At 44.5% G+C, this 27,549-nt stretch overlaps 1 protein-coding gene across 1 annotated transcript in view; it reads left to right on the forward strand.

Moving 5' to 3' along the window:
* LOC119442044 (prolow-density lipoprotein receptor-related protein 1-like) overlaps window positions 1-27,549 on the forward strand; it is a 219,829-nt gene that overhangs the window by 57,876 nt on the left and 134,404 nt on the right. Inside the window, 12 exon segments of the mRNA XM_049662961.1 lie at window positions 4,556-4,786; window positions 5,335-5,472; window positions 7,716-7,835; window positions 9,145-9,276; window positions 14,685-14,801; window positions 16,542-16,667; window positions 18,010-18,210; window positions 22,006-22,210; window positions 23,112-23,433; window positions 24,114-24,210; window positions 26,629-26,760; window positions 26,907-27,007. Of these exon segments, the coding sequence (XP_049518918.1) occupies window positions 4,556-4,786; window positions 5,335-5,472; window positions 7,716-7,835; window positions 9,145-9,276; window positions 14,685-14,801; window positions 16,542-16,667; window positions 18,010-18,210; window positions 22,006-22,210; window positions 23,112-23,433; window positions 24,114-24,210; window positions 26,629-26,760; window positions 26,907-27,007 (1,922 nt within the window).

Here is a 27,549-nt window from a genome sequence, read left to right on the forward strand (position 1 = left end):
AGGCATAGGATGTTATTGCGGCGAAGATGCTCGTACAGGCGAGGGCTCTTCATCTTCATTATTAGACAGTCTAAAACCCAGCTTTTTGTATAACGCAAACCATTGGGTTTTACTTTTGAAGCTGCAAAGCACTGTTGAACAGCTTCCTGCTGTCTGGGTGGAAGCTTTGCGATCTGCGCTTCCAAAAATTCTGCTTTTATGGCAGCATTTCTGCTTCGCATCTTGGCAAGCTCCTCTTTTGCATCTCCCAAGCGAGCAAACAACCTCGTGTTCCTTCTGGCCACAGCTCGCAACCTCAGCGCTACATGTCGGCAGCTTCTTGTGACTGTTCGCTTCACTCGGGCTCGTCGGACCTGCAGTGCTCGTTTCAAATAGCGGCAAGACACACACTGTGTACCTGAAAGAAAAGTGCAGTGAATTAGGTTTCTACAGCTGGTAAGACATCTTTTTTAGCGACAGTAATTGTAGCTGTCAGGCTAGCAAAAATGCACATTATAAATACCTTTTTTGTCAACCAGGCCAAGACATTTGATGCTGAAATACATTTCGTTGTGTGTAACCACGTGGTCTTTTAGCTTCTTCGTTAAAAATCGTTCTTCATAATCTTTATGGGACATTGCCCCAACACAAATGCACATATAATCAGTTGTTTTCAGCACTTCTTCAGCGTCCGCCTTTGTTTTCACGGTGCCTTCTTTCAACAGGATACCTCTGGCAAACACTTTGCAGTAGCTCGCAATGGGTGACTCGAAAAATATGACCACTTTTTCTGAGCGCACTTCATTTGTCGATGTCAACACGGACGTGCAGTACACAATACCTTTGTGACCTGGAAAGCTGTGCTTGGTCCAGTGCAGCGATGGTACCTCAAGGCAGCTAAATAGCGATGTAGATTTGCGGTCATACTCCCGATATTCCGGTGCAGGAACTTCTACATCGGCGCCCAGCTGTGCGTCTTCTTGTCTCGATACTGCAACGCCTAGCTCCGGAGTATTTCTTACAGCGCTTGTGTGCAGCACCGTCGCGTTACCACTAGGGCACGGTCTGCGCTTCACTGGCGACGCATGACTCTCAGACTTCCTTTTTCGAGGCGGCCTTACTTTCACTGCCTTCTTTGTCAGATACGTTGGCAAATTTGGCAGGATGGTAGGAACTGCGTCATTGCTGAGCATAGGCTTTCCGCGTGGGATTTGCACTTCTTTGCCGTCAATGGTGTGTACATAATCGTGAATTATGTACGGAGGCTCGAAATGCAATTCGCACACCGCGCTTGTGTCTTCAAGCGGCTTGTCCGCACGGTGTAAATTCTTTTCCCACAGTCTTCTGAGTGTTTCATCCTTGGGCACGCCGAACAGTGATGGTTTTGGGGCACCTTTCACATGAACATAGCCCGTCTGGCATCCGGGCGCATAGCAGTGGTTCCGACGGCGTAATGTCATTTCAAGCGAAGTACCGATGACCACGAGGCACTTACGACAAATCTGCGAAATTATTTACAACCTGAGAAGTGAAACGTATCCATGAAACAACGCTCAGCCGAAAGCCTGCAGTGACGACGAAACGGCAGCGGCACGGCGAGGGCTTCCATTGAAACTGACGGCAGCGCCGCCGCGCGGGCTCTCGGGGAAACAGAAGCTCGTTGACATTTCTGGTGACGCGGCATCGTACGCCCTCTCCAGGAGAGTGAGCCCACTACCCCCTTCTAGAACACTTTACCTACACTGCTAGACTCTGCCCCAACGCAGATTGCTTTCAAGATACGGCCTGCACGACCGCGCGCCGCCCCGCTATCCCTCCCCTCTCGCTCCCTCGCCGATGCCTCGAGCGCAACGGAAGAAGGCGCGCGGCGACTGCGTTATCGCCCTTGGACTTTAGGGTACCGCCACGCTAGCGGCAAAAACACGCAGCAAAAACGCGTGTCAGAAACGCGCGACAACGCGCCATGCCGCGCGCGGCAAAAGCAGCAGGAATCGGGGGTCTGCGTGCCGCGCGAAATGGGTTCTGCGGCAAATGCCGCGTGCCGCGAGATGAAGAACCAATCAAGAGCGACGAGGGTGACGTCACGCAGCCATCACAACTGGAACGCCGCCGCGCCGGGTTTCAATCGACAATCGTCGTCTCTCGCATGAAACAACGAGCGCTCGCGGTGTTGCTCGCCCGTTCGGAGAGCGCGGGAGATCTTATCGCGCTGCCGCGCGGAGAGACGCGCGTGCCACGGTGGCCTCGCGGCAAGGCGTTGACGCGCGGTAACTTGCCGCTCGCTGCATGATGCGCGCGTTTTTTGCCGCTAGCGTGGCCGTACCCTTATATACGAAATATCTATGAGCCAAAACCAATTTTAGGGCCACAACGCGTCATGGACACCATCTTTATATAGCAAATACGGATCTCAAGGGCCATACTTTTGCTGGCGGAAACTGAAAATACGTCATAGTTGTCGCCCTTGGCACTTTGGGCGGCATGCCATCGTCAAGCCACCAAGCCAAGCGACATGAAAAGTCAAAATGGCCGCTCGGGCCGGCGCGGGGTGGCAGTTCGCAACGTATGATGCGAGAACGGTCCCACAGTTGCGACGCAACAGCGGGGTTACCAATGCATTCAGTTCTATGGGAGCTGTGCCGGGACCGGTCGAAAACGACGTCACAGCCGGGAAAACGCAGCCCCCGGGAACGTAACAGCGAGGTTCTACTGTAACACTATACGACGCCATCGTGACGCTCGCTCTTCGTTTCCGATGCCTCGCGCTTGTGCGAAACGACACGCGTCCACGCATCCGGTACCTGGTGTGACATTCCAAGGATGAGTGCTTCGACGGAAACGGAAAACGGGTGCGCGTTACAATTGAGGGCGCGTTAGAATCGAGTAAATACGGTAAACGTTTATTTTTCGAATTTTCGTGCCGAACCTGCATATAACGAAATCCTCTTTATAACGAAGTTTTTCGGGAATTGGTCCAATTTCGTTATATCCAGGTTTAACTGTAGCCGATAGTCTGTCATAGCCGGGTCTGTAAAAAATAGAATTTGTTAAGTAATATAGGCAGGCCAAACTTCAGTGAGAACAATCGTCTGCTATATCCGAAAGTATGTATGTAGTATGCAGAGAGAGAGAGAGAAGTTTAATGATGGGAAATGCAGAGAGGTCGGCCTGAGGTAAATTCCTCTAGCCAGCTAGTATGCAGATTTGTTGTTAACGGCCATGGACTGTATTCAAGGCCTGAAAGGGCTGTTAGATTCGCACCTAGCCTGTGCACCTAACACAAGGACTGTTTTTTGCAGAAAAGCTGCTTACCAGATGTCAGCAAATGAAATTTGGGCTTTTAACCCTTTAAAACTCAATACCAAGCTGTAATTGTTATGGGAGGTTGTACCAATATCGCCAGTGACTAGTCACACATGTTCAGCCCAATGTTTTGCTGCTCCCACTGCCAAAGACGAGTTACGGTGGTCGGCATGGATGGAAAGCTGCCCTCAAGGAGCAACTTTTCATTTTTTCCCCATGTTCTTGTGTTAAATATAACCAGACACTAATCAATTAATATATATTCAGAATCAGAATAACATAGAAAATGTATGACTCCATAAAAAATTTTGGAAATTTGGTACGTCTTTCTTTAATTAATTGGTGGGTTAAAGGGGTTAATGATAATTTCTTTAGTTAAATCAGGCATTCTCTGAGCTATTAATTTGCCTAGTGCAGTTAAAAAAGTCTCGAAGCCACATAGTTGGCTACTAAAGAGCTGTTGCTTTGCTCTCTGTGCTTGGTCCCTGTGGAGCTTTTAGCGGTCACACGCCTTGAGTTTGCTGGGCACAGTTCTCTTTTTGCTTTTGAGCTTAAGGAAGTGAAAGGTGCCGTATGAGTTCCCAATCGGGGCTCATTGACTTCTCCCCCGATTTGTGCATGGGGCTCAAAATTTTTTTCGAAGACTGGATGTTTTTCAGAGCCTACAGCTAATGCTGTTTCATGGCTCATTTATATTAGTAAGGTTTATAATATGTGTATGAGCTAAATACAGGGTTGTTGCATGTGTGTTAGCATTGTATGTTTTAGTCGTTATACCTTGATTGTGTATCCTGTGTTCTAATATGTAGTGCGCATGCACAGATGCCTTTTTGAGTATTGTTTTTGCTGCGCGGGGTGTGACAAGTTGCTATGATTTTTACATGCATTAGCATGAGTTTGTACCAAAGTTTTGTTGTGAGTCAATTTACAGCATTCCGAAGAGAGCCTATGTTTATCATATGCAATGCTAACAGAAGCATGTTTACACTGTTTTAAATATATCTTTTCTAAGTGTGACTTTATTGTAGTTGAGAGGTCAGTGATATACAATCTGGTCTGGTAAAATTTAGTTAGGAATGAAGCAGGTCACTGGCCATATTTAAAGGAAAATGACATTCCGAAGAGATCCGTATGTATCTCTTGTTGACAGATAACAAAGGATCCGTATAGATCTTGATTTGCTATTCTGTTTTGACTATGGTCAATGACTTGCTTCATTCATAACTGTGACTGCCTTGCGTGAAATTGAGCACCTATGCCCTTTGACATGCAGTGTATCCAGAGTGTGATGTGACCGAGTTCCGGTGCAGCAACCAGCGCTGTATTCCCCTCGACTACGTGTGTGATGTGGATGACGACTGTCGGGATGGGTCAGACGAGAAGGACTGTGCGGCTGTGTCCTGTGATCGTGGCCACCGGTGTGGTACTGGTCACTGCATCTGGGATGCCCTTGTCTGCAATGGTGTCTGGGATTGTCAAGATGGTTCGGACGAAGCTAACTGCAGTACGCTGCTTTCTTTATTGCTCATGTGCACATGTTGCGGGGTTCTGCACATTAGTGCTGTGGTTTATCATCATATTCTTTATTTTTGCTTTGAATTAACTAACATTTAATAAACTTGTTAATGGCAGCATATGGATAAGCAAAATGTTAGTCTGGACATGATATATGCAGATGGCGTTCCTGCTGTGTATTAGACCGTGACATATAAACTAAACTGAAGCTGTATGTGAAGGTTATCTTATCCTTTAATGATACTAGTTATGCATGAATTTTGCATTTAATGAGATGTAAACAGTGTGCACAGACAAGGCATTGTATTGTTATAAAGTTTTTCAAATTGGCTATCATCGTTTATTGTACCATTTTGAGATCATGGATTTGCAGATTTGTCTTCTCTGGCTTGCGGCAACCTAATAAATATTGTCAGTAGAGAACATAGATTCAGAACCTATTGGTTTACTTCATTTATCATATATTTTTGGGGGGCTTTCTATTAGCAAAGAAGAGAGTCATGCAGAGCTGCACCTTCTTTTTTTTATTTCTGACAGCGGGAAGTCGCAACAGCACCAATGTTCCGCCTTGCCACAAAGATCAGTTTGGCTGTGGGGATGGCCAGTGTGTGCCCAAAAGCTGGCATTGTGATGGCAAACTTGACTGCCTTGACGAGAGTGATGAGAAAGGATGCGGTGAGTGACATTTATTGCAATGAGCGTTTACTGTAATGACTTACTCGACTATTTCAGTCCTTATAAAAAATAATTTCTCAATGCTTCACTGTTAATAGTGTGAGGGCATGCTGGGAATGGAGACATAAGGCCATCATATGAGTTGATAGGTAGGTGCATGAGGGAACTGGTACAGTGGAACCCCATCGATACGTTCCTCGCTGTTGCATTTTCCAAGCTGCTACATAGCATTTTTACAGTCCCGAACTAAATCCCATTGACTCCTATGTATTATGTTCCCATTTGATATGTCTTCATTCTGTAATGTTCCCACATCGTAAATTGCGTTTGAACATGGTAGTCACATAAGTTTAGCTGTACAGAAGGAAATTTGCTCTCGCACATTGCAACTAGCCACCAATACGTTGCAACAAGCAACCAATACATTGTAACAAGTGACCGAAGTTGTACACAAACAAGGCACTGCACAGAGCAGTTGGCAAAGCACCCGCAAACATGTGCGTCAATTAACCCTTTGAAGATGACTGCCATAAATACAGAGTGCCGCGAACAAGTCCCAAATGGTCGATGGCGTATTTTTATGGCGCCGTCTGTATGTTTGAAAAACGGGTCAATTTTTCAACTCCTTGTTGCCCAGCAAGTGCTGCCACCCTGTGTGGATACAAGGAATTTCTTTTTTTGCTCCGTAGTCTCTTGGTTTTCGTTACACGGTTTATTTATGCTGGCGTTTCAGTCACTGCTTGTGCATCCTTGCGTGCGAGGGCACGCGGGGGTTAGTATTGGTTTTGTCTCGGGGGCTGTTTCTGTTCGTTGCGCTTGTAGAAAGTGATTTCTATCTGGTATGTAATGTCTCAAAAGGTCACTGGCAGATCCTTGTTCATCTGTTGCTCACAGGAGTGCGATTGCATCTGTTCACAGCTGGCTGTGGAATATACAAACAATTCTGCCATGCCTGTGTTTCTTTTCTCGAGACTTGGCTCGCGAAAACTGATTGCCCCTCGTTGGTGTTGGAACAAAGGATTAGTGTAAGTTTCTTACTCGTTTCGTGGCGCACAACCATAGAGTTTTCTTGCTTGCACTCAAATACATGGTTCGATTATGTTGTGGGCATGTGCGCTAGCGCGGTTGCTCTGCTGCAAGTGAGTCGAGCGACGATGTGATGAAGTGACGATGCGACGAAGTGAGTCAAGCGACGATTCCTCCTATGCGAACTACAACCCAAGTGCCGAATCAGAATATATATATTTCAGTGTATCTACTTTTAACAGCGGAGCTGTTTAAGCCGGAGGTTGGCCTGTGTAGCGTAGACCAGAAACTGTGCCTGGCGATGACGTCACCGTGCGTTGCCTAACAACCACAACCACCGCCACGCTGAACTGCTACGACCGCGCACCTGCTCCGTCTAGCCATGACGTCACTTTGCGTCGCAAACAGCCACATGTGCCTCGCTTCACCTAGACATGTCAACACTTCGCCAGACCGCGTCTTGAAGCGTATTCCTGTTTAAACAGTGCACGTTTACCTGCGGAAAATATTTTTTTTAACTTCCGGGTCACTGTAAAAAAATTGCGGTAAATGTTTTTCAAAAAAGGTCAGTGTGAATATTTTAAATGTGGAATAAAAATACTTAACCCTAGGGGGTCACATTTGGCGAAAAAAATTTACCTTCAACGGGTTAAAAGTTACCGGTAACCACACACACTGGGTCAAATCCGGCAAGTGCAGGGCTAAATTTATTTTGGGGCCTGCACATGCTGTTCCTGGTCACAGTACGAGTGCGAGACGTCTAGTAACTGTACTGGCACCCATTCAGAACTGTTTCTGACGCTGTTGTGATTTGTGTCCTTCCTCATGCTTACGTTTTCCCCCCATGATTTCTTGAAAAAGGTATTGACAGGGCTGTTTTGTATAACAATCAGCTGAGAGATGCATGCATTGTGTATGTAGCTAAGGATGCAGCATTGGGTTATGTGGAACTGCGGAAATGAGTGACTAGACTTGATGCATTTTCTTCCTTCAAGGTGTGACGAAGTCTGAATTAAGGCAAGTGAACCTAACAGTGTAGAAAGTTGTAAACGAGTGCATTTTCACTTTATTATCCAATATTCTATTTTATGTCTGAAGCTAGGTGTGTATATTCAATTCATAATTTTAAAAAATGGTATTCGCACACTCGTGAGTGAGTGAAAACAATTCTTACATTTTGGCAATAGGATCATAATCTCCTTGCTTTCTCCTTGCAGGCAATGTAAACTGTTCCTCGAATGAATTCCTTTGTGAGAACCGGCAGGAGTGCGTTCCAGCTCAGTTTGTTTGTGACAGCGACCATGACTGCATGGACAACTCTGATGAAAAGAACTGCAGTGAGTGCAATTTCTGTGCCTTGCCATGTCGGCTGTAGTCAGTGAAGTGTTTTGTATTAATGGAGTTCCTATATGCTATTGACTGTGAATTTTCACTTCAGAATGGATGTGGAACACACAGATTTTGCAATAAAGTGAAGAGCTTTCAGTGTGGTAGAGTTTGGGCTGAAGGACGGAAATCGTGGCTATGCATTTAGTACTATGAGATCTCCCATACTAGCAGCATGTGTTTTGATGTTTTCTGTAACATTTTTTTAAAGCTTGTTGGACTCCTGTGCTCTTTGTAACTTAAGAAATGATAACACAATAGTGCATACGGAATGGGCATTTATTGCATCTTCTATACAACAAGCCAGCTAGCGAAAATGCAAGAAACGTAATGTGCTGAAGAATCGAGGTTCGTGTCGCCATGCTTGTTCAAGCTGGACCCTGCCACCCAAGTTTTTCGAAGGTGAAGTTCCATGAACGAAGGCGTATGCGATGTGAATGCATTCAACCATGACGGCACCTCTACAAAGACATACAAGAAGCCTTTACTCAGGACAGTTCAGCAGAGCACCCCAATGAGTGTGTGGTAGACACTGTCTCACAGATGAAGAGAAGGAAGCACGTTCCTATTGCTCTCTAATTATCCCACTGCCAGGTGGTGCTCAAGTTGCAAAACTCACACCATCTCTTGTTGCAGTAGGAAACTACCAATCCCTACTCCCCACCTTGGCATGTCATGGGGGGAAGCAGAACACCAGATACAAGAGCCATGCAGAGAAGACAAACAGGGGAATTGAGACTGTCAAGCATCCCCATAACCTAGACACTTATTAGCACTGGGAAAGCATTGCTTTTACATTTTCACATCCTTGTGTATATGTGGCCACTTTGTCACAATGCCAATATATATTGTTATTCTGAGTTGTTTAATTTTTACTGTTTCTTGGTAGTCACATTGTAACAAAGGACTGGAACTGTGTTGAGCATAGTAGTTTATCAGGCATTTTTTGTAGCTTAGCTGTAGAACCTATTTGCATTATGTTTTTGTAATGTTCATTGCACAAATTGGGAGTTCTACCAAAATGACAAGGCCAAAATTGTGTTTGGTTTGTCTGTTACTTACTACTTGCCATCTAAAAATATGAACCACTATGAAAAATGTAAATAGCAAGAAGCTTACTGTTTTGCAAAAACAAAAGCAATAACCAACGAACAACATCTACACACTGCGGGATGGTTTCTTGCTGGTTTGGCCATTTGAAGCGCACGCTGAAGTAAGAAGCTGGTCCTTATGTCTCATTCAAATACACTTCTTTTGCAGCATCTGTGTCACACCTCAAGTGCCCCAAGCCCAGTCACACCTGTGACAACAATACTCGCTGCATAGAGGTCACTCGCCTTTGTGACAAGGTCCCAGATTGCAAGGATGGCTCTGATGAGGGTGGCCTCTGTGGTGAGCACATGTACTTGCTGTTTTATCTTTTGCTGCAAGAACTGTTATGGGCTTTTCCTCCTGGTTTTAGGTAATATATATGGCTGGTGTTGCATAAATCTATGTAAAAGAAAATGCCAGAAACAATTGTGAGGTTAGCATTCAAATCAAGATCCCCTAAAGTACAAACTAAGTGCACTACCTCGAAGCCATGAGAGCTTCCTTGACATTACTGAAATCAAGCCTGTCTAGCTTGCAATGTATGGGCTTGTTTGGAGTACATCTATGTAATTCTCCAGTTTCTCGGGATATGGGGGCAGGCCAACGGCGCTCTGCCTCGGCACACCGAGCCCCGCGGTTGGCGCATGCCTGCTCATCAACTGCGGTCCGGTACAAGCTCGAGGAAACAATAGAAGACAACCACGTGTACACTTACTTGCACAGCATTTATTACGACTGCAACTAACACTTCGAGCAGGTCAGCTAGCTATGTCGTATTTACTCGAATCTAGGCCGATAGTTTTTGTTAAATAATCATATACGAAACTCTAGGGTCGGCTTAAATTCGAGGATTTTAAAAAACGCGCCAGTTTTTAGCTGAAACTGATAAATATGGTGCATAGTTAGCACCATCTAGAAAAGTTAGTATTGCAGCCGCTACTAGCCGTGCCAGTAGCCAACTGAAGTACACGAAGCACGTTGCCATTTTGACCTATGTCGTGTAGGTATGGTGTAGCATCGGCGCGCGGCGTGGTGTTATCGCTAGGCTAGAAAGTAGCTAGGCTCAACGCGCATGCGAGGCGGCCATTTTGAAATGCCGACTGCTATATGGTAACGCAGATTTAGGGTCGTGTTGAAAGTGCATGCTAGATTCGAGTAAATACGGTATTTGTTAGAAAGCGGCACTATAGTGACATCACCTGTTTCGTGCCATTACGATAATGACACACTGCGCGCCGATACTACACCATACCGATACGACACAGGTCAAAATGGCGACGTCCCTCGTGTACTTCAGTTGGCTACTGGCACGGCTAGTAGCAGCTGTGATACTGACTTTTCTAGATGACGCTAACTATGTACCATATTTATTAGTTTAAGTTAAAAACTAGCGCGTTTTTTAATGTCCTCAAATCTAAGCGGACCCTAGAGTTTCGTATATGATTATTTGACAAAAAAAACTATCGGCCTAGATTCGAATAAATATGGTAATTTGCTATCGCATTCGATGAAACTGCTCTGTTTTTTATTCAACGCAACTTCAGTGCATCGGGAGGAAATCTGTTTTTCCAAATGAGAGAAAGTTGTATCTCTGTTTGAAAGCATGAGGTGCGCGGTACTGTAAAGGACTTTTTTGTCGTCACGGAAAACGGGTGCACGTTACAATTGAGGGCGCGTTAGAATTGAGTAAATACGATAGTTGTGCGAGCCGTAGAGGCATCGTCAAACTTTCAAGCTGGGCGGGACTTCGGCATCGATAAGAAAAACGTCTGCGTTGGAGGGGGCCACAGGAGATTCTTTTTGAGTGCGCCGGAACAAAGATGGCAAACATTGATTGTGCGCTCCTAAAAAAAAAGTGCAGCATCTCTAATGCGCTTGATGGTACTGAAAATAGTGCACTGTTTGAAGATGGAAGATAGCGACGAGGCTAGCAGCGATGATGACGTAGAATGAGCTCGGCATATTCATATTTAATAAATGCTCTTTCATTTTGCGAATGCTGTCCTCGCTTTTTTGTTTGGCCTACATTCGAAGTAAGTTTTTTTTTTCTGGCTTCGAACTTTTGGAGGGTCCGGCTTAGAATCGGAGTCGGCCTAGATTCGAGTAAATAAGGCAGTTGTTATAACTGAGGGTTCCCTCGAAGAGAATAATATGCTAGGTAAAGAAGGGCTTCCAACGTACCAGCTGGGAATACGGGCGGCCGGGGTGATTGCCACGGCAAGACCGCGGTTGACTAACCTCGTGCGGGAATACAAGAGCGGCGGCGGAGCCTTCTGCAATCGCCACTTGCTGGTGACCAAAGAGACTCAGGTGATGTCAGAGGGATCTCACGTGACACACCCGGTGGCGCTGATAGCGCTTGTGATTCCCGTGCGCTGCCTGCGAAAGGAAAGTTTCCCCTCTCCCCACTCTGCCTGGCACGCATGCGCCTGACACGACGTTTGCTGCATGTGCGGCGGTCATGGGACCCAAGGATTCCCACAAGTTTCAACCCACAATAGTAGCGAGTGGGGAAGCAAGGATAAAGACAAGAAGCATTGTAAATAGAATTTTTTTTTCCCCATTTACTATGGTTTGTGTCTGCTACCTTTGACTAAAAGGAGTACTCTACAAAATGTGCATCAGGTTGCAAATAAGTTAGTCATTGTGACTTGTGCATATGAATTCAAAGGTAATCTTGCCTGAAGGAAATAAAACAAACTAAGTGAGAAAACACATGTTCTGGTCAGCAATGACTGTGAGACTAAAGATGCAGTCCTTTTTGTGGCCTTTAGGAATTACTTCATCCTTGTAAATTTTTTCGCTGGGCAAGGATAGCGGGTGAATGTAATTACAGCAAAATGATGGTGGTACAGTCGAGTCTTGCTACAACGAAATTCACGGGACACGTGAAAAATTTCGTTGTGGAAGAACTTCGTTGACGTAAAATTGGTACGTATATAGGTACGCCAAACGGAAAAGCCACGAACGAAACCGAAACCGTCGTCCGGGAAATCTTCGCAATGGTGTGGGGGCAAAGGTTGAGACGTACCGAAGGCAGTCGATGAAGTGTCAACTTCACGAGAGAATGCATTTCACGCCGCTGTTACAGCATTTTTGTACATTGCAGCCGACGCCTAACCCAACGTGCGTGCTCGGCTGATCGCGAAACACTCAATTTGCGGCACATGCACTGTCGCAATGAAGTGGTTTGAGATGAGGGGAAAAGGATCCATTACTTTCAAAGCAGTCGCTGGAGTCGGTGTGTCTAGCGGATTGTCATTTTCCCCAAACAACGAGATATTAGCATCTTGTTTACAACAGCGTCTGCGGCGCGGCCGCTCGGGCGCTATCTTGAAAGCAATATGCGACGTGCGCAAAGTGAATGCTCACGCGGGCCTTATCTTCAAAGCGATCTTCGATGTGGGCAAAGGGCAACTAGTGCCGATAGAGTTGTGTGCACTGTGCTTTTGACATTTAGTTCACGGTGAAGCGAGAGACGGCACGGAGGTCAATTCGCTCGCTGCTATTGCCGTGCCTTCTCACTCCAGCGTGTTGACACCGAGTTTCCGTGGTCACCGAGCAAGATGTGTTCATGTCTACTTGTGCGCGCGTGACACCGTGCTTGGTAATTTAGTTAGCGAATGTTTACAAGTTTATACAGCCAATAAAACTACTATCCTTAGTTCGTATAGCTGTCTACTAATCTGCTCTCGCAATCAATGCTTCGCCTTTCGGGCGGAACTGCAAAATTTTTCCTTCCGCTTTCTGCCTCGGCGATCATATGTGCCTTCTCCTCGAGAGAGAAATTTACGCTTCTTCGTTGGCATAGCCATTTCGACCGGACACAGACCACAAAAAACGGCAGCAATTGCGGTGATCCCCTGCAGTCTCGCACAGGCGTGTGATGACCACGCGTGGCTATGGATTGTAGTGGCTTAAATCGGTACTTTGAGTTTGATTTCGTTCCTGAAAACCTCGTTCAAGCGGACATACGATCGTCACAGTTTTGGGTGGGCCTTCTAATTTGACTACTCAGCAGTCCCAAATTCAATTCATTCCCAGTTTCGTTCTCAAAAAGTTCGTTGAAGCGGAAATACCGAATAAAACGCCTTCGTTATGAAGGGACTTTTTTGGTATTACTTTCTATGGGCAGCTGACGAGGAATCGGAAAATCTTCGTTGTGGTGGAAATTTCGTTGTAGCGGCATTCATTTTAGGGGGATTCGACTGTATGTGTAATTGTGAGTGTGAATTAAACCTTTTTGTTGACAAAAGAAAGAGGAACACTAGCACGCACACCTTCGATCACCTCGTTGTTTAGACATTTACGTGGGATGGCAATGAACATTGCAATACTGCAGTTAAAGGGGCCCTTAAACACGTTTCGAACGTACGGAAACAAAAAAAAAAGTTGCCAATCTGTTAACAAGGCTCCTGTGAACATGTGAGCCAAATATTATTGCACTGCATACAGCAGGGAATTTACAGTTTCGTGTAAAAAGTAGTGACCAGATGCTTGCTCTTGCATCCGCAGTGTCGTCATCGAAAGCAGTTGGCCGACCAACACTACTGGCTTGATCTCGTGATCGCGATAATATTCTCAATACAGCTAACAACTGATTTTCTGGTTGCCCGATTTTTCAGACAAGCCCAATATTATAGAGGTTTAGCTTGTCCGTTAATCGGGTAAATTCAGGCGGACCGGGCGTTGGGTCGGAGGGGTAAACGTGAGCGGCCTGGATGGTGCTGCCACTTGGTGGCGCAGAGATCAAACAGGCTGCTCACGTTTACACCTCTGCCCCAAAGCCTCAACGCCCGGTCTGCCTGCATTTACCCGATTACCGGACAAGCTAAACCTCTCTAATTAGGATGACTTCGTGGCTCCGCCACGTACCCCATAGAGTCCGTGTATGAAAACGTCCGAAATTTCGGACACAAAAAGCCTTTCCTGTATGATTTTCCGGAATTTTGGCATGACTGCAGGTCCAAAACGGCATTAATTGAAGCCACAACTGCAGCCATTTTGATTATCTCGGTTCGAATCGCACGCTGATCCGCTGGCAGCCGTAGCCACCACAGTGACGCTAGGCGTAGCTACTCCGATGTTCGCTACGAAGCTTCTTGCTGTTCAGTGCCGTGTTTTTCATCGAAACAATTCGCCGCTGTTAGCAATGGCGTCGACTCCACCTTTGTAATCCTCACCAATGACTTCAAAGCTCAGAAACCACAGAGCTTTGCATAATGCCGGTTCCCCAAAGCCAGCTTCGCCTCAATACAGCAGTGTTACGCGGTGAAGAATACGCGAAGTATTGCGGTGAAGCATACCAAAAGTAGGAAGGGGCAATTGCCACGGGACATGGTATGTTTCCCTTAATTATACACGCGTGCACCCGCCGTCTCCTATCATAGTACGACCACTGATATGCCTCATAAGTGTACTGGCAGGCCTTTAGAGCTATTTCGGACCTGCCTGTGGCAACTTGAGCTGTTGGAGGCAGGTAAAGGCGCGCATTCATTTTTTCGGACTGCCCTATTTTTCGGGCGTTTTCGCGGCCCCTAAGGAGTTATTCTATGCTGCACAGAACAAGATGTATACTACACTCATGATGTCTTTGTTGCAAATTTTACGGTTTGTTTTTTCAGTCACATGAAGGGCATCAAGTATTAGTAATAAGATGAACGCTTTATAGATGTGTGCATATTTTATATAAATATATACTTTTTCAGATGAAGGCCTGTGTACCCCTAATGACTGTGAAGACTTCTGTCGGCCCACACCATATGGCAAGACATGCTACTGTAGGGATGGTTTGCAGCTTGCCATCAATGGCCGATCATGCACAGGTGGGCTATTGTTCATAATAATACACAATGCTCATAACATGCATCAACATTAGTACACAGCTACTGTGCATGAATAAAAGGTGCCATTTGTGTTTCACATTGCAAGAATGTGAGGTGTGCCAGCGGCGATATGCCTCGGCATTTCGTGCACCGCGGTTGCTGCACACCTGCTCGACAACCGTTCTCAGGCTCATGGTCATAGACACCAATGGATGACAACCACGTGTATACTCGGAAAGCATTTATTACAGTTATAACTAGCAGTTTGGGTAGGCCACCTAGCTGTAGTTAACATTGATGAAGTATTCTTTGAAGAGAATGTGCTAGGTAAAGAGGGGTTTATAAATTAATGATGACCCCTTTGACAGCCACTCTCGAGATAACTTGGGCACCCACGTTTGCACAGCCCCTGCCATTCCTGAATATAGTCGTTTTATGTTTTCAGCACATTTCCTGCTTCTCCAGAAGCAACTTGCGCTAAAAATACCATTGTGTATCTGTTGTGCCATCGATGAAGAAGTAATCTAAACACACAAAAACCATTGGAAGTTAAATTTCTGACTGCAGGTGGAGCAAATAAATGTCTCAGTACTCTGTCACAGCAGAGCAGCCATGGCAAACCAGTGTGACAGGTCCATTCGCACTTTGACAGGCAGAGAGATTTATGAATAGTTGATAAATTATGGATCAGAAGAAACTGACGACGAAGAAACAGTTTCTATGCACCATGAAATGTCCTCTGAGTCAACAAAAGAAAAAAATTTTTTTTTTAAATGGCCGGAATTGAGTATTGGAAGTGCCGTCATGGCTATGACCAGCGTGGCATGTCTGTCCGACTGGACTGGGACAGACAAAGGAATTTATGAACTGTTCACAAATACTGAAATAGTAGAAAACAGCAACGAAAACCCAGCTCCTGTGTAGCATGAAATGTCCATTGAACCACCATGTGAAAAAAAAAAAAATGACAGGGGTTGTTTAGCAGTCAGAAAAAAAATCCGGCATTCAAAGAGTGAACGTGCGTGCAGCCACAGCGCCTGCCACGGCAGAATATGACTAACAAATTGTGGGAAAACAACAGAAAACAATGGTGGGCATCCGGGCTACCACTCACTCGGGGTCAAAGGGATTCGATCAATGTTGGTGGGATTTCATCTGACTTGCCCGGTGGTGCTAGTAGCACAAGGATTCCTTCAACGTTAATGTAATTGTGGTTAACTATATTTTGCTGGCAGAGTAGATATGTTTTCGAGAACTAACTACAAGGTGTGCAGGGTTGTTGAAGTGCATCAGGCTTGCCTAACAGAGAAAATACCTCAGCAGGCTTGGCGCCACTTTAATTAAGAGGCAGTATTCTCCTCTGAACTAGAAAACAACCTAATTGGGAGAGGCGTTTTGGTGTCTTATAAAACTCCAACTAAATGTGTCAAGTGCGGCATTTGGTCATTATGGAAAGAATGCGTGGTGCAAGCTACCACTTGACATGGTTTGTCGAAATATTTGTGAAGTGCTCCATTTTCATGATGCTAGCTTTCAAGAAAGTACCAACTTTGATGACAGTGACACATATGTCACCATTGGATGAACGTTACTGTATAGTTGGGAGTCTACTTATATGCCGCAGTATGCAGTAGAGATGAGTTCACATTGAATTGCTGGCTTTGGATTCAAACTGACATTTTTTTTTTACAAGCTTTGTCACATGGCTGTGTAACATTGATCACTTCTATTTGTTTTCAGACAAGAAGCCATGCTCCCAATGGGGCGTATGCAGCCAGAAATGCTTTCAGCTGAAGCACTCACACAAGTGTACATGTGAGAAGGGCTATGAGCTTGCCTCAGACATGTTTACCTGCAAAAGCACTGGTGAGGGACTTAGTACATCTGTTGCTTTACTTTATGTGTTATTTTATTGAGGTCTATGGGTTTTTATTACTGTAATGGAGCAGGCCTTTTAGAATGGAAGGTTGTTTCTGCAAATGCCTTGTGCCAAGTTGGTCAGGAAAGGACTTCCATGAGTGATATTGAAGGATACCTGCTTCAAGTTATTAGACCTGTTGTGGAGACTAAGGGAAGTCTTAAGGGCATTAAATCATCACAGTAGATGAGCTTGTACATCTGCGCATTGCTTATCTGCAAGCTGCTTTTCTTCATGACTATGGTAGACTCTATTTAAAATGAAGGAAGTTTAATAAAAAAAAAGTTATTTAAAATGAAGGAAGTTAAAAAAAAAAAACAGTTGCTTCTCAATGCGTGCTAAAGCTGACAGCAAATATTAAGTTAATGTCTGCTGTTTTTGCCATTTGTTCTGAAAATGATGACCTAAAATTGTTTCTTCGTGAGTTTACTTTTAAAATGGCTCTCCAGCACGTTTCTTTGACTTTACTCTTCCTTTGCCTTCTCTCTGTTGCCCTACTTTCATCATTTTGGCACTTGATACTCGAGAAGTTATTTTAATTTCTTGCAATCAGCTGGTGAATCTGCTCCTCTCAAGCATACCTACAAAGAAATTGGCCAATGATAGTTTTAATGTTCAATGATGGCATGATGACATGATGCCCATTGGGATACTGTGAGGAGGAGCAGATATTGTTAAATATGGAACTGACCTCGGCACAACACACATACACTCAATAAGCTCATTTCAGTAGTGTTTGACTAACTTGCCTAAGGACAGGTTTTTCTGAAGGAGATTTCATGAAGAATGAAAAAAAGCAAAAGGGGAAGGAAAGAGTTGCAGGCCCCTTTCAATAATTGCCATTATAATCACTGTCCCCCCCGGTTTGTATAGACACACTTAATTTTGGGAGGTTTGTGTTCTTTTTTTTTTTTTTTTGCATTTCCTCAGCAAAACGATGGTGTTACAATTTATATTCTGCATCCACAGGTCTGCTGAGTGGTTCGAGGCATTGAGAATTGATAAGTTAACATATTTGAAAACCATGCACATTGTCTTAGTCTAGATTGTTTTTTTATTTATTCATTTATTCTTTAATTAATTAATAATTAATTAATTTTTTTGTTTGTCTATTTATCTTTTGCATCATACATCTGTGAGAACCAAGAGAGGGATGAGGCTTGTCTCAGACATTCAATATTTTGGAGGTGTAATGTAGCTATTACAGTTTTTATAGTTGGTGTCTGATTATTAATTAATGTGCATTTTTGTGCATCGTTGGTGATTGAATGTGTCGTTTGACTGCTGCAGACCCAGCAACGCCTTACGTCATCTTCTCCAATCGACATGAGCTGAGGAGTGTAGACTTGAACACCATGTCTCTACGTGCGCTCATTACGGGCCTCAAGAACACTATTGCGCTGGACTTCTTCCACTCAGACTCTGGTGACATGCTTTATTGGACAGACGTGGTGGATGATAAGATCTACAGGGGCTCGATCATTTCAGGAAGTGAGTAAACCTGACCTCTTGATAAGTTTTGCCATTCCTCACATCTTCCTTTGCTTTGTGTAGCTTCATTGCCCAATTTTCTCTTACATTTTATTTTCGTTTTAGCACTTAGATGTATAAAACACTTGTGTAGTGCTATAAAGCATTTTGCACACTCTTGAGATCACACATGGCATTGAGTAAAAGCAAAAAAAAAAAAAAGAAGGTAAGTGGTGTATAACAAAAAGGTGGCCATTATTTTGGGTGCCTATCACAAAAAAAAAGGTGTGCGAATATTCGAAACTTTTGAATATCGAATGGAATGCTCCCCTATTCAATTTGGTCCTCGAATCGAGTAGCCGCGATTCGAAACCCCGAATATTTTTCAAATAGTTTTTGAATAAGTCACATTGTCGACTGTGCACAATCAAACATGATGTTGAAGCAAAAATACGATTACCTTTATACCTTGCATAGCGGACATAATGCACCAGAGCATGCTGTCGCTCATGGAGCTGGCATTTTCCAGTAAAACCAGCATGAATCACAATAAAATTTTGCTTAGACATGACATTCGGCAGTGGGTATTGTAGTGATACTAGGTATTTATGCTGCGGCCGTTTGAAATAAAGAAACGGTGATTTTTTTGCTTTTCTTTTTTTTTGCTCGCTCTGCCATTGTCGCAGATGGGTTGTCCCGCATTTCTGGTTTGGGCATGAAGGTATACACGAATGTTATTTAGGCTGCAAGGCTGCCTTTTGTAACCTAACATGGTAATGCATGACCGCTTATGCTCAGAAGAGCGCTGAGTTTGCGAACAAGCTGTTTGGTTATTCTTAAGGATCCCTTTGTGCTTTTAAAACAGAGCAGGCTTTTTAACGTGCAGTGTAATGACAGAAACTTTCTAGTGTCACGAATACCATGATGTGAAAATTGTTTCATATTGCTGGTGAGAAGGCTGTATATTATTCCCAAACTATTCGCAAACTATTCGCAAACTTTTCGCAAACTATTCGCAACCTATTCGAAAAATATTCAATTTATTCAATTCGATTCGCCTCGCTTCTGGCACTATTTGATTCTTATTCGATTCGGTCTCAAAAGTACTAGTCGTACACCCCTACAAAAAAAAAAAAAAAAAGAACGGTGGCGTAGGCACTGTTTGGGTTGCTTAGTCGATTTAAGAAATTCAAGATTGTTGCAAGACCACATGTTCAGATTGGAGTCGCACAAAATTATCTGAAAACGTGAATAGCTCTGTGAACTCTCATGTCGTGCTGGAGAGATTTGCATAATACAGTCGAATCTCATTAATTCGAACACGCTTAATTCGAACTTCCGGTTCCTTCAAACTGACGCTGTGTTCCCGTCGTCAAAGTTATGTGTATTCCAATGGCCGAAAACGTTTCGCGTTCGGTAATTCGAACGCGAAAGCATTTGCGACGGTTAATTCGAACATACCATGCACCGACAATGCTCTCAGCAGTGCGCCAAATCACGTGGTGGCACCTCAGACGGGCATTGCTCCGATACCGCCGTAGAGCAAAAGCTTAGGCGAGACCCCTCATTGCTGCGCGGAGAAAAAAAAAAGAGAGAGAAAAAAAAAACCGCGGTGGAAATTTTACTTTCTCAAATGGCAAGGTCGCCGTTTCTGCGTCGTGCCGGAACACGCGTGTACATGCCAACGTCTCAGCCAGCGTTGCTGCTGCGACGGAGAGGCCCAGTCCAGTCCAGTCCAGCCAACGAAGGCCCAGTCCAGCCAACGCTCGCTTCAACGGCGGAAAACGAAACTTCAGTTCAGGGAGCAGGCTATAGACCTTTTCATCGGGGCGAGGAGGAAAGGGCGCGCGACGAGCCTTTCCTCCTCTCTGGCTTGTGCGAGCCGGCGCGGCGCGGCTTGAAATGTGTTGCCGGTCGCTCGCTGCGGAACGATTTGGAGGTGTTTTAGCTAGTGCTGAGTGCAATCTACGGGATGTCAGTTCTTACGAGGTTGTCGAACAACCACTGTGTAGCCTTTAGGTGCAGCAGTAGCTAGAGTATCTGGAAGTTTCTCTTGGATGTGCAAAAATGTGACGTGCATCATCAGCCGCGGTGTGTATGTGTTGTGATCTATGGTGGAGGTATCGGTTTTCACTCGACAAAGACTTCTTGTAAAACATTTGCATCAGCCACCGGCAACGTTCTCACGCATTTTAAGTCTAGTAGACTTCAAATCACTATGTTTATACGTCTATACGTTAGCCTCCTGCAAGAGGCCGAAGGCTTTGCTCAACACAGCGAGCACTGTGGTTGGCAAACCAACATGATACACACAAGCTTCGTACTTCGATCGGCATTGCATTTTTGCTCTGTAAGGCACAGTATATAAAGGGGATCGCATAAAGAGAATCCAAGAGCTATTTGTAAGGACACAATTTCCGCAAGATGGGTGAATGCGTCGTAGATGACTAAACTTAAGAGACTGAAAAAAAAAAAAAAGTTCATATGTCCTACTTTTGCGGCAAAATAAAACAGAACACGGGATAACGGCGCAATAATTAGGACTTCGCATGACCGCGCCGCATGCTTGTACCGATTGGACCACACGCTGTATAGAACAAACAGGTCTATAACACAGCATTTAGTACTGCATGCCTCGGATGCTCGCGCAGTGTGCAGCTGGTTGTTCGACCACTCGAAAAGTGTGATTCACACTGTGTAAGCGGTTATTATTAACCAAACTATTTTATTTGTGGGCGGAAACCTTGCCCAATAAACAAGGTAGTCGCCCAATGCATCTACAGATAATAACTTGAACGCTTGTCAAAGTAAACAGCACAACTTATTCGCCAGCAGAATGGTACCCACGTTGTTAGGATCGTCAAATGTTTCGTAACTACTCGTTGCAGCTAAACCAGAGCTTAGGATTGCAGTGCTGAGAATGCTGCAATAAGGTAACACTTGTGAAACAAATTTTCAGAAATACCTAACTGATATTCGAGGCTGATTGTAAGCTCAAACAAACGCGCACACCTCGCGCTGGGTGTCTCCGTCCGCCCAGAAACTCCAGCTGCTTAATTACTTCAGACTTAAATTCCTTCACTAGGCCTCACAGGACCGTTCCCCTCATAGAAGACGCCTTTGCATGCTAAATAGACCGCGGGAGAGTGAATAAATCCACCAGAAACTGCCGCCGAGCGTATACCACAGCATACAACACGGGCGTTCGCCCAAGCCAGCATGCCAACTGCCCATAGATGGCGTCACTGCCTACGCAATGGCGGCGCCCATGAAAAAACGGTCTATATGCTGGCGCCGGTACGGCGGCTGGTGCGCACGGAGTCAGTCGAAGGTGAGGGAGTGCGAGGGGAGCCACCGAAGCGACAGGGTTGCCCGAGCCCAAATCCGCTTCCCTGCCGTCCTCCTCCCTCACCTTCGACTGTCCCTGCGCGCGCCCGTCCGCCCGCTCCCTGATATTTTGTGTTCTGCCGTTATCGGGATGTGAACGTTGGCCGGCTTGGGCAGTTTCGTGGCCCTCACTCGCTATGTGCTTGTGCGCTGCGATATTTCAAGACTCGCACCGTTCGTACGCCGTGCTATGGTGCACGAATACTTCAAAAATAAATCCTTCTTTTGATTCGTACTTCTTAATTCGAACAAATTTTCGGGCCCCTTCGAGTTCAAGTTATCGAGATTCGACTGTTGTTGCATGTTTAGGTTTGCGCTGTTGCTGTGCTTTTGCTACAAGGTTCTGCTAAGAATGTAAGAGGAATGTACTACCTCCTTGCTTATGTTTTTACGACGCCCCCTTTTTTTTCTTCTTGCTTTACATCTAAGGTCTTTCAAGTATTGAAGTGGTCGTGGAGACTGGCCTGGCAACAGCTGAGGGCCTGGCCGTGGACTGGATAGGCGAGAATCTGTATTGGGTGGAAAGCAATCTTGACCAGATCGAAGTGGCCAAACTGAACGGTAGCTTCCGAAGAACCCTGGTGGCAGGAAACATGGAAAGTCCCCGAGCAATTGTGCTTGATCCTAGATATGGGTGAGCTAGTGTTTTTTTGTTCCTGTAGTGGTGAAGGAGTTCTAGTAGGATTGCACTGCCTGTCATTCTCTTTTACAATACGTTACAACTTACTCTGCCGGTGACCTCTTTTGAAATGGCATATTTGATGTCACGTATGAATATACGCACAATGAAACCCCAGATTATGCAGTTCTGTTTATGCAACAACCCAACAACCTTTGTGGCAGACATGCCATAGAAGCAATGCAATTAAGGTTTGAATTGCATGACACCAGATTGCACACAAACCTTCTTGTATTGGCAACTTGTAGTAATTTATGCAAACCAGAGTATCTGGCAGATGCATGAATGAGGCCTCAGGTGGTAGCCTTTCAAATGCATCATGGACAAAGTACATGTGTAAACATGATTGATTCTTGATTGTTTCTTTCTGTTCTTTGTCAGTAGCCTGGATGTCTCTGTGGCTTTAATATTGCAGGCTTCAGCCACTTATGCGATTTGTGACAAGACAGGAATAAAATTGGGGGAAAAAGAATTCTGACAAAGCGTGGCCACAGGCTGTGATTAGGCTGTGGCATGTTGTGATCGTGAGATATCATCACAGGAACAAGTAACCAGAAACTATAGTGTCCACACCTGCATGACGATAATATATACAGGTTTGGACATCATAGTTTTATGTTACTCGTTCCTGTGTTATACATCGCTCTGATCATATATTTCATTTTATTATCCCGTGAAAATTTTATGCTCAAGCATTCCACTGTAACAGACTAGTTCATAATTTTTGTCCTAAGTGTTCTTTTTTTAATTTGTCATAACAGTAACAGGGACATAATAATCTTGAAATGAAATGTTTATTTGAGATTAGCTATTATCTGTAAGAGTAGTTTGACATTTAGAGACTTTTTTACTGCAGGCTAATGTTCTGGACGGACTGGGACAAGGAAGCACCACGTATTGAGCAGGCATCCATGAGTGGTGATGGTCGGCGTGTGGTGCTACGTATTGATGAAGTCACTCAGGGGGGTGCATGGCCCAATGGACTCACGCTGGACTTCGTGGCACTACGCATCTACTGGATAGATGCCCGATCCGACTCTGTGCACACATCACGCTATGATGGTTCGGACTACCACGAAATCCTGCGAGGTCACGAGACCCTCTCGCACCCATTTGCCATTACTCTGTTTGGCAACTACGTTTACTGGACTGATTGGAGGACCAACTCAGTCATACGAGTGAGGGCCTCACTTCTGCCTGCTTTTTCTTTCTGTTTTTGTTGTAGCTGTTACTTTTTGGAGACTTTAAGGGTCATCATAGGCAAATGTTAATTCTAGCTGGAGTGATATATTATCATCCTGAAAGTGCATGTTTGTTTCTTCGCCATAATACAACTTAGTCACTGAAAAAATTGCAATTGAAGACATCAGGTTTTCTACAGAAAGGGTGTAGACATGTCACAAACACGTAAGTGCAGTGCCAGGATCCTGTACAGCGCCAATAATCCTACAAGTGGAGCACTAACAGTGGAGCATTAATTGTGGAGCACTAATTGGTCACTTTAGCTTATCGGAATGTTTGCCTTTACTGTCGCATCAAACTTTGCTAATGTGTCTGCTCTGGGTTTGGGGTTCTGCTTATTATAGGTCAATTATCAGAATTGCTGAGTAGAGCTTGCAAGAATATTATATCTTGCTTGCATAGTCTTTAGGGTGACTTGATTGGCATGTAGACTGCTTTGTAGACTGCTGTGACGTAAACTTGTCCGCTAGCCTTGTGCCACAATGTGACTGTCAGGAAGTGCTCCCCTTATATATGTCGAACATTTTAAGATATTGGCCTGGCTTGTGAGGGAAGAGCTAGGTGTCTGTCCTGTCATCTTTGCTAAATTTTCTGACTCACATGCCTTGCCTTTCAGTGCAACAAGTGGAATGGGTCCGATGTTCAGATAGTGCAGAAGGCTGCTATACAACCTTTTGACATCCAAGTATTCCACCCATCAAGGCAACCAAAAGGTAGTTTTGTTTTGACTTCAGTATTTTTTTTTTTAAAGCATGGAAAGACGTCGATTTTATGTGAAGGAAAGTGCATGGAGAGGAGAAACAGCGCTTTTTTATTAAATTGCTATATGATAGTTATTATTTCACTGTATTTTTATATATGTAGTTCTTTAAAAGATTCACTATTCAGGCATCTTAGTCGAGGTACAGCCTTCATCAAAAGTAATGAAGCCTATATATGCCTTACTGGAGCTGAATTCCCTGAAGTCGCACCTGAAGGCAAAGTTTATGCGTGAACGTGTGCCGCTACATTGTGTAACCGTGCCATGATTCAAGAGGAAGTAGCGATGATAGCTGTAGTGAATGAACATATAAAATAAAATTTATTCGGAATCTTTACTTTGTGCTTACAGATTTGCAGGGTTGCTTTTAGAAAGATTTGAATGTTGTACACATTTATTTGTGCAAGTTATACACGCACATTCTGTATTGCTTTTTAAAGAAACACTGAATCAGTTTAAACTGATAAAGTATTGTTTAAAAACTCTATTTTTGTTAATTTCGTGGTATGAAGGTAATTACTAGATTTGAAAGTTAAGGCTAACTTCCATTTCTTTCTTTCTTTTTTTTTTGCGCGGAAACCCCAGCATCAATGCATCAGTGTGACATCATAGCTTTCAATGTATTTTTCTCATAATTAAGCCATTGTGGCACTATAGAGGTTCTCAAAGCTTCTTAAGTCCAGTCGTTGTCTCCTTTGAAATACAATGTAGGCTGCTTTACTGTTAAAAAATTATCTAGACTAGGGTCAAAGACACGCCATCAAAATCCAGGACATCGTGGTGAGCTGTTACAGGAACCTCAATGCAGTGTTGCCATCCCTCTTTCGATTTTCTGTCTTTTCTGGCTTATCAAGCCTCTTCTCACGGTAGTAGTTTTTTTGTTATTGTAGAAGCATAATTTATTAATACCGCCCAGTTTATTTTTCTCTTTCTTTTCCCTTTATGGGTTCTAGTGGGGCGTGTGTGTTATTCACATAGGTGCAATCTTATAACAGTTCGGAAAGCAAACGATTCACTTGGCCTCATGTGATCGGTAGAATTATGCTTGCATAACAGGCTGTCAGAGACAGCAGGGCGGCACGCAAATTATGAACACTCCACGCATCTGTCAATCATTTACAAAGCTAACCCATCATTGGCTAAGAATGGAACCGGCAAAGAAGTAGGTCACTTTGGGTTCAGCTGCTATGGCTTGGTTGTTGGCCTGTGAACCTTTCCGCACGCGTCGGCCATGCTGCTCTGGAAACCTGTGTGCGTGCGTTGGTTGCTTGAGAGGCTATGACTTGCTCTTGTCGTCTGCTTGGCATTGCTCTTTCGGTGTCGACGACAGCAGGAGGTGCGATATGCATTCGAAGAGATGATGGAAAATGATTTGCACCGTCACATTCGGCTTTCTAAGCAGACCTTTTGCTGGCTATGCTATGAACTGGAGGAGACTCAGATGCAAGCAGTGCCAGTGGCCACTTAAATAGAGAGGAAGGAATTGTGTGCTGCGGTTCCTTGCCATCGACTTGCAGCTTCAGGAGGTCTGTTGGAAGTGAAGCATTCATCGGAATAGCCTAGTTCTCTGTCGCCGACACTGTCCACGAAGTTGCTTTCACAATTACTGTTGTTGGCCAGTAGATGGGCTGGGTCAGCTTTCCTGTGACTCCGGCTGTCAAAGTCAAGATATTACTTCGCGCAGCTAATGCAGGACCCATATATTGTGATGTTTCATTTCATGTTCCATTGTTTTTATCAGGCGACGTGCCAAGAAGCAGATCGCAGCAATAGCAACAGCGCGGCAGCGTGCGAGTCATGTTCGAGCTGATGACAAAGGGTGAAAAAAATAAAAAGGAAATTTGATATGGAATGTTAGTAAAGGTGGCCCTAGGAGCCATTTCATGGTTGTCTTTCACTCCATACTTTGGAAGTGCTGGCAGTGTATACCTGGTGCGTGTATCGTGCAAGCTCCTGGTAGCAGGCATGGCGCTGTGCTCCGCCGACTCATTTACGCTTGCAACACTACCTGTTGGCTGAGATCTAAAAAGAATTGCATTAATAAGTTACTTAAGCATTCAGTAAAGGCCCAGCACCACACGTTTATACTTCAAACTTTCTAGATAATATTTAACGTATATTATATTTAATGAGCAAGCAGAAACATTGTGCAGTTCTTCAACTAGTGCGCAATATGACGACGAGCACTTCAGAGGCGGCACCCTCTCGTCTATTGGCAACGTCCTCTCCTTTCAACTCCGGCTTGGGAGCAGCCCATTTAGTGATGCAAGCGGCGAAGTTAACCATTTGCTTTCCGAAGGGTTATAAGATTCGACTCCAGGTCATGCATGAATGAAAAAAACAATAGGCATTCTTTTCTCTATGCGAACAGGCAACGGCAAGAACGGCTGTGCTGCCAACAATGGCGGCTGCTCTCACCTCTGCCTCCTGAGCTTTAACAACACCTACAAGTGCAACTGCCCGCATCTGATGCGCCTCGGAGAGGATGGCAGGACTTGCTACAGTGAGCTTTGAAATTGCTGTGTCGTGTCTGCATGCAGTGATTTCTTGTGTGTTTGTCGTCTTTCAATCTAGGTTCGTTATTTGCTGCACACCATTGCTTTCATGTGTAGAGAGGACTGTGACACAAGCTTTTTATCTTTTTTGCAGGCATGGAGCGTGTCCTACTTTTTTCAAGGCCCAATGAAATTAGAGGCGTTGACCTCGATATGCCATATTATCATGTCATTCCACCCTTCAGTTCTCCAAAGGTATCTTTTAAGATTTCAATTTTTTTTTTTTGAATTACTCGATTGGTCACAATTCCTTGCCAGTGTACTCGCCCGTCTTGCATAAGAATGCATAGTTGTTTCTACCAGCTCAAATGAAATTTAACTTTGTACAGGGGGGGGGGAGTGGTCTCAAACATACTTTTACAACCTTGCAGAATCACAACCCAATATCCAGCAGAGCTGCTAACACCATAACTGACTAACATTTTTTAAATTACTCGTGGTGGCTCAGTTGGCTATGGCGTTGTGCTGCTAAGCACAAGGTCACAGATTCGATTGCCAGCCGTTGCAGTTGCATTCTGGTAAGGGCCAAGTGCAAAACGTTAAAGTACCATGCTTTGGGTGCTGTTGAAAAAACCCTAAGTGGCCAAAATTGAACCGGAGCCATCCACTATGCCGTCCCTCATAACGCTGTGCTGTTTGGGGATGTTAACCCCCATAATTTAATTTTGAATTCCATAAACTGAATAAAATAACTTCTGCAGTACCTTCACACACCTGTTGATGTAGTGTTTTCATCT

The sequence above is a fragment of the Dermacentor silvarum genome, chromosome 2, assembly GCF_013339745.2.
Source record: "Dermacentor silvarum isolate Dsil-2018 chromosome 2, BIME_Dsil_1.4, whole genome shotgun sequence".
Lineage (NCBI taxonomy): Eukaryota > Metazoa > Arthropoda > Arachnida > Ixodida > Ixodidae > Dermacentor > Dermacentor silvarum.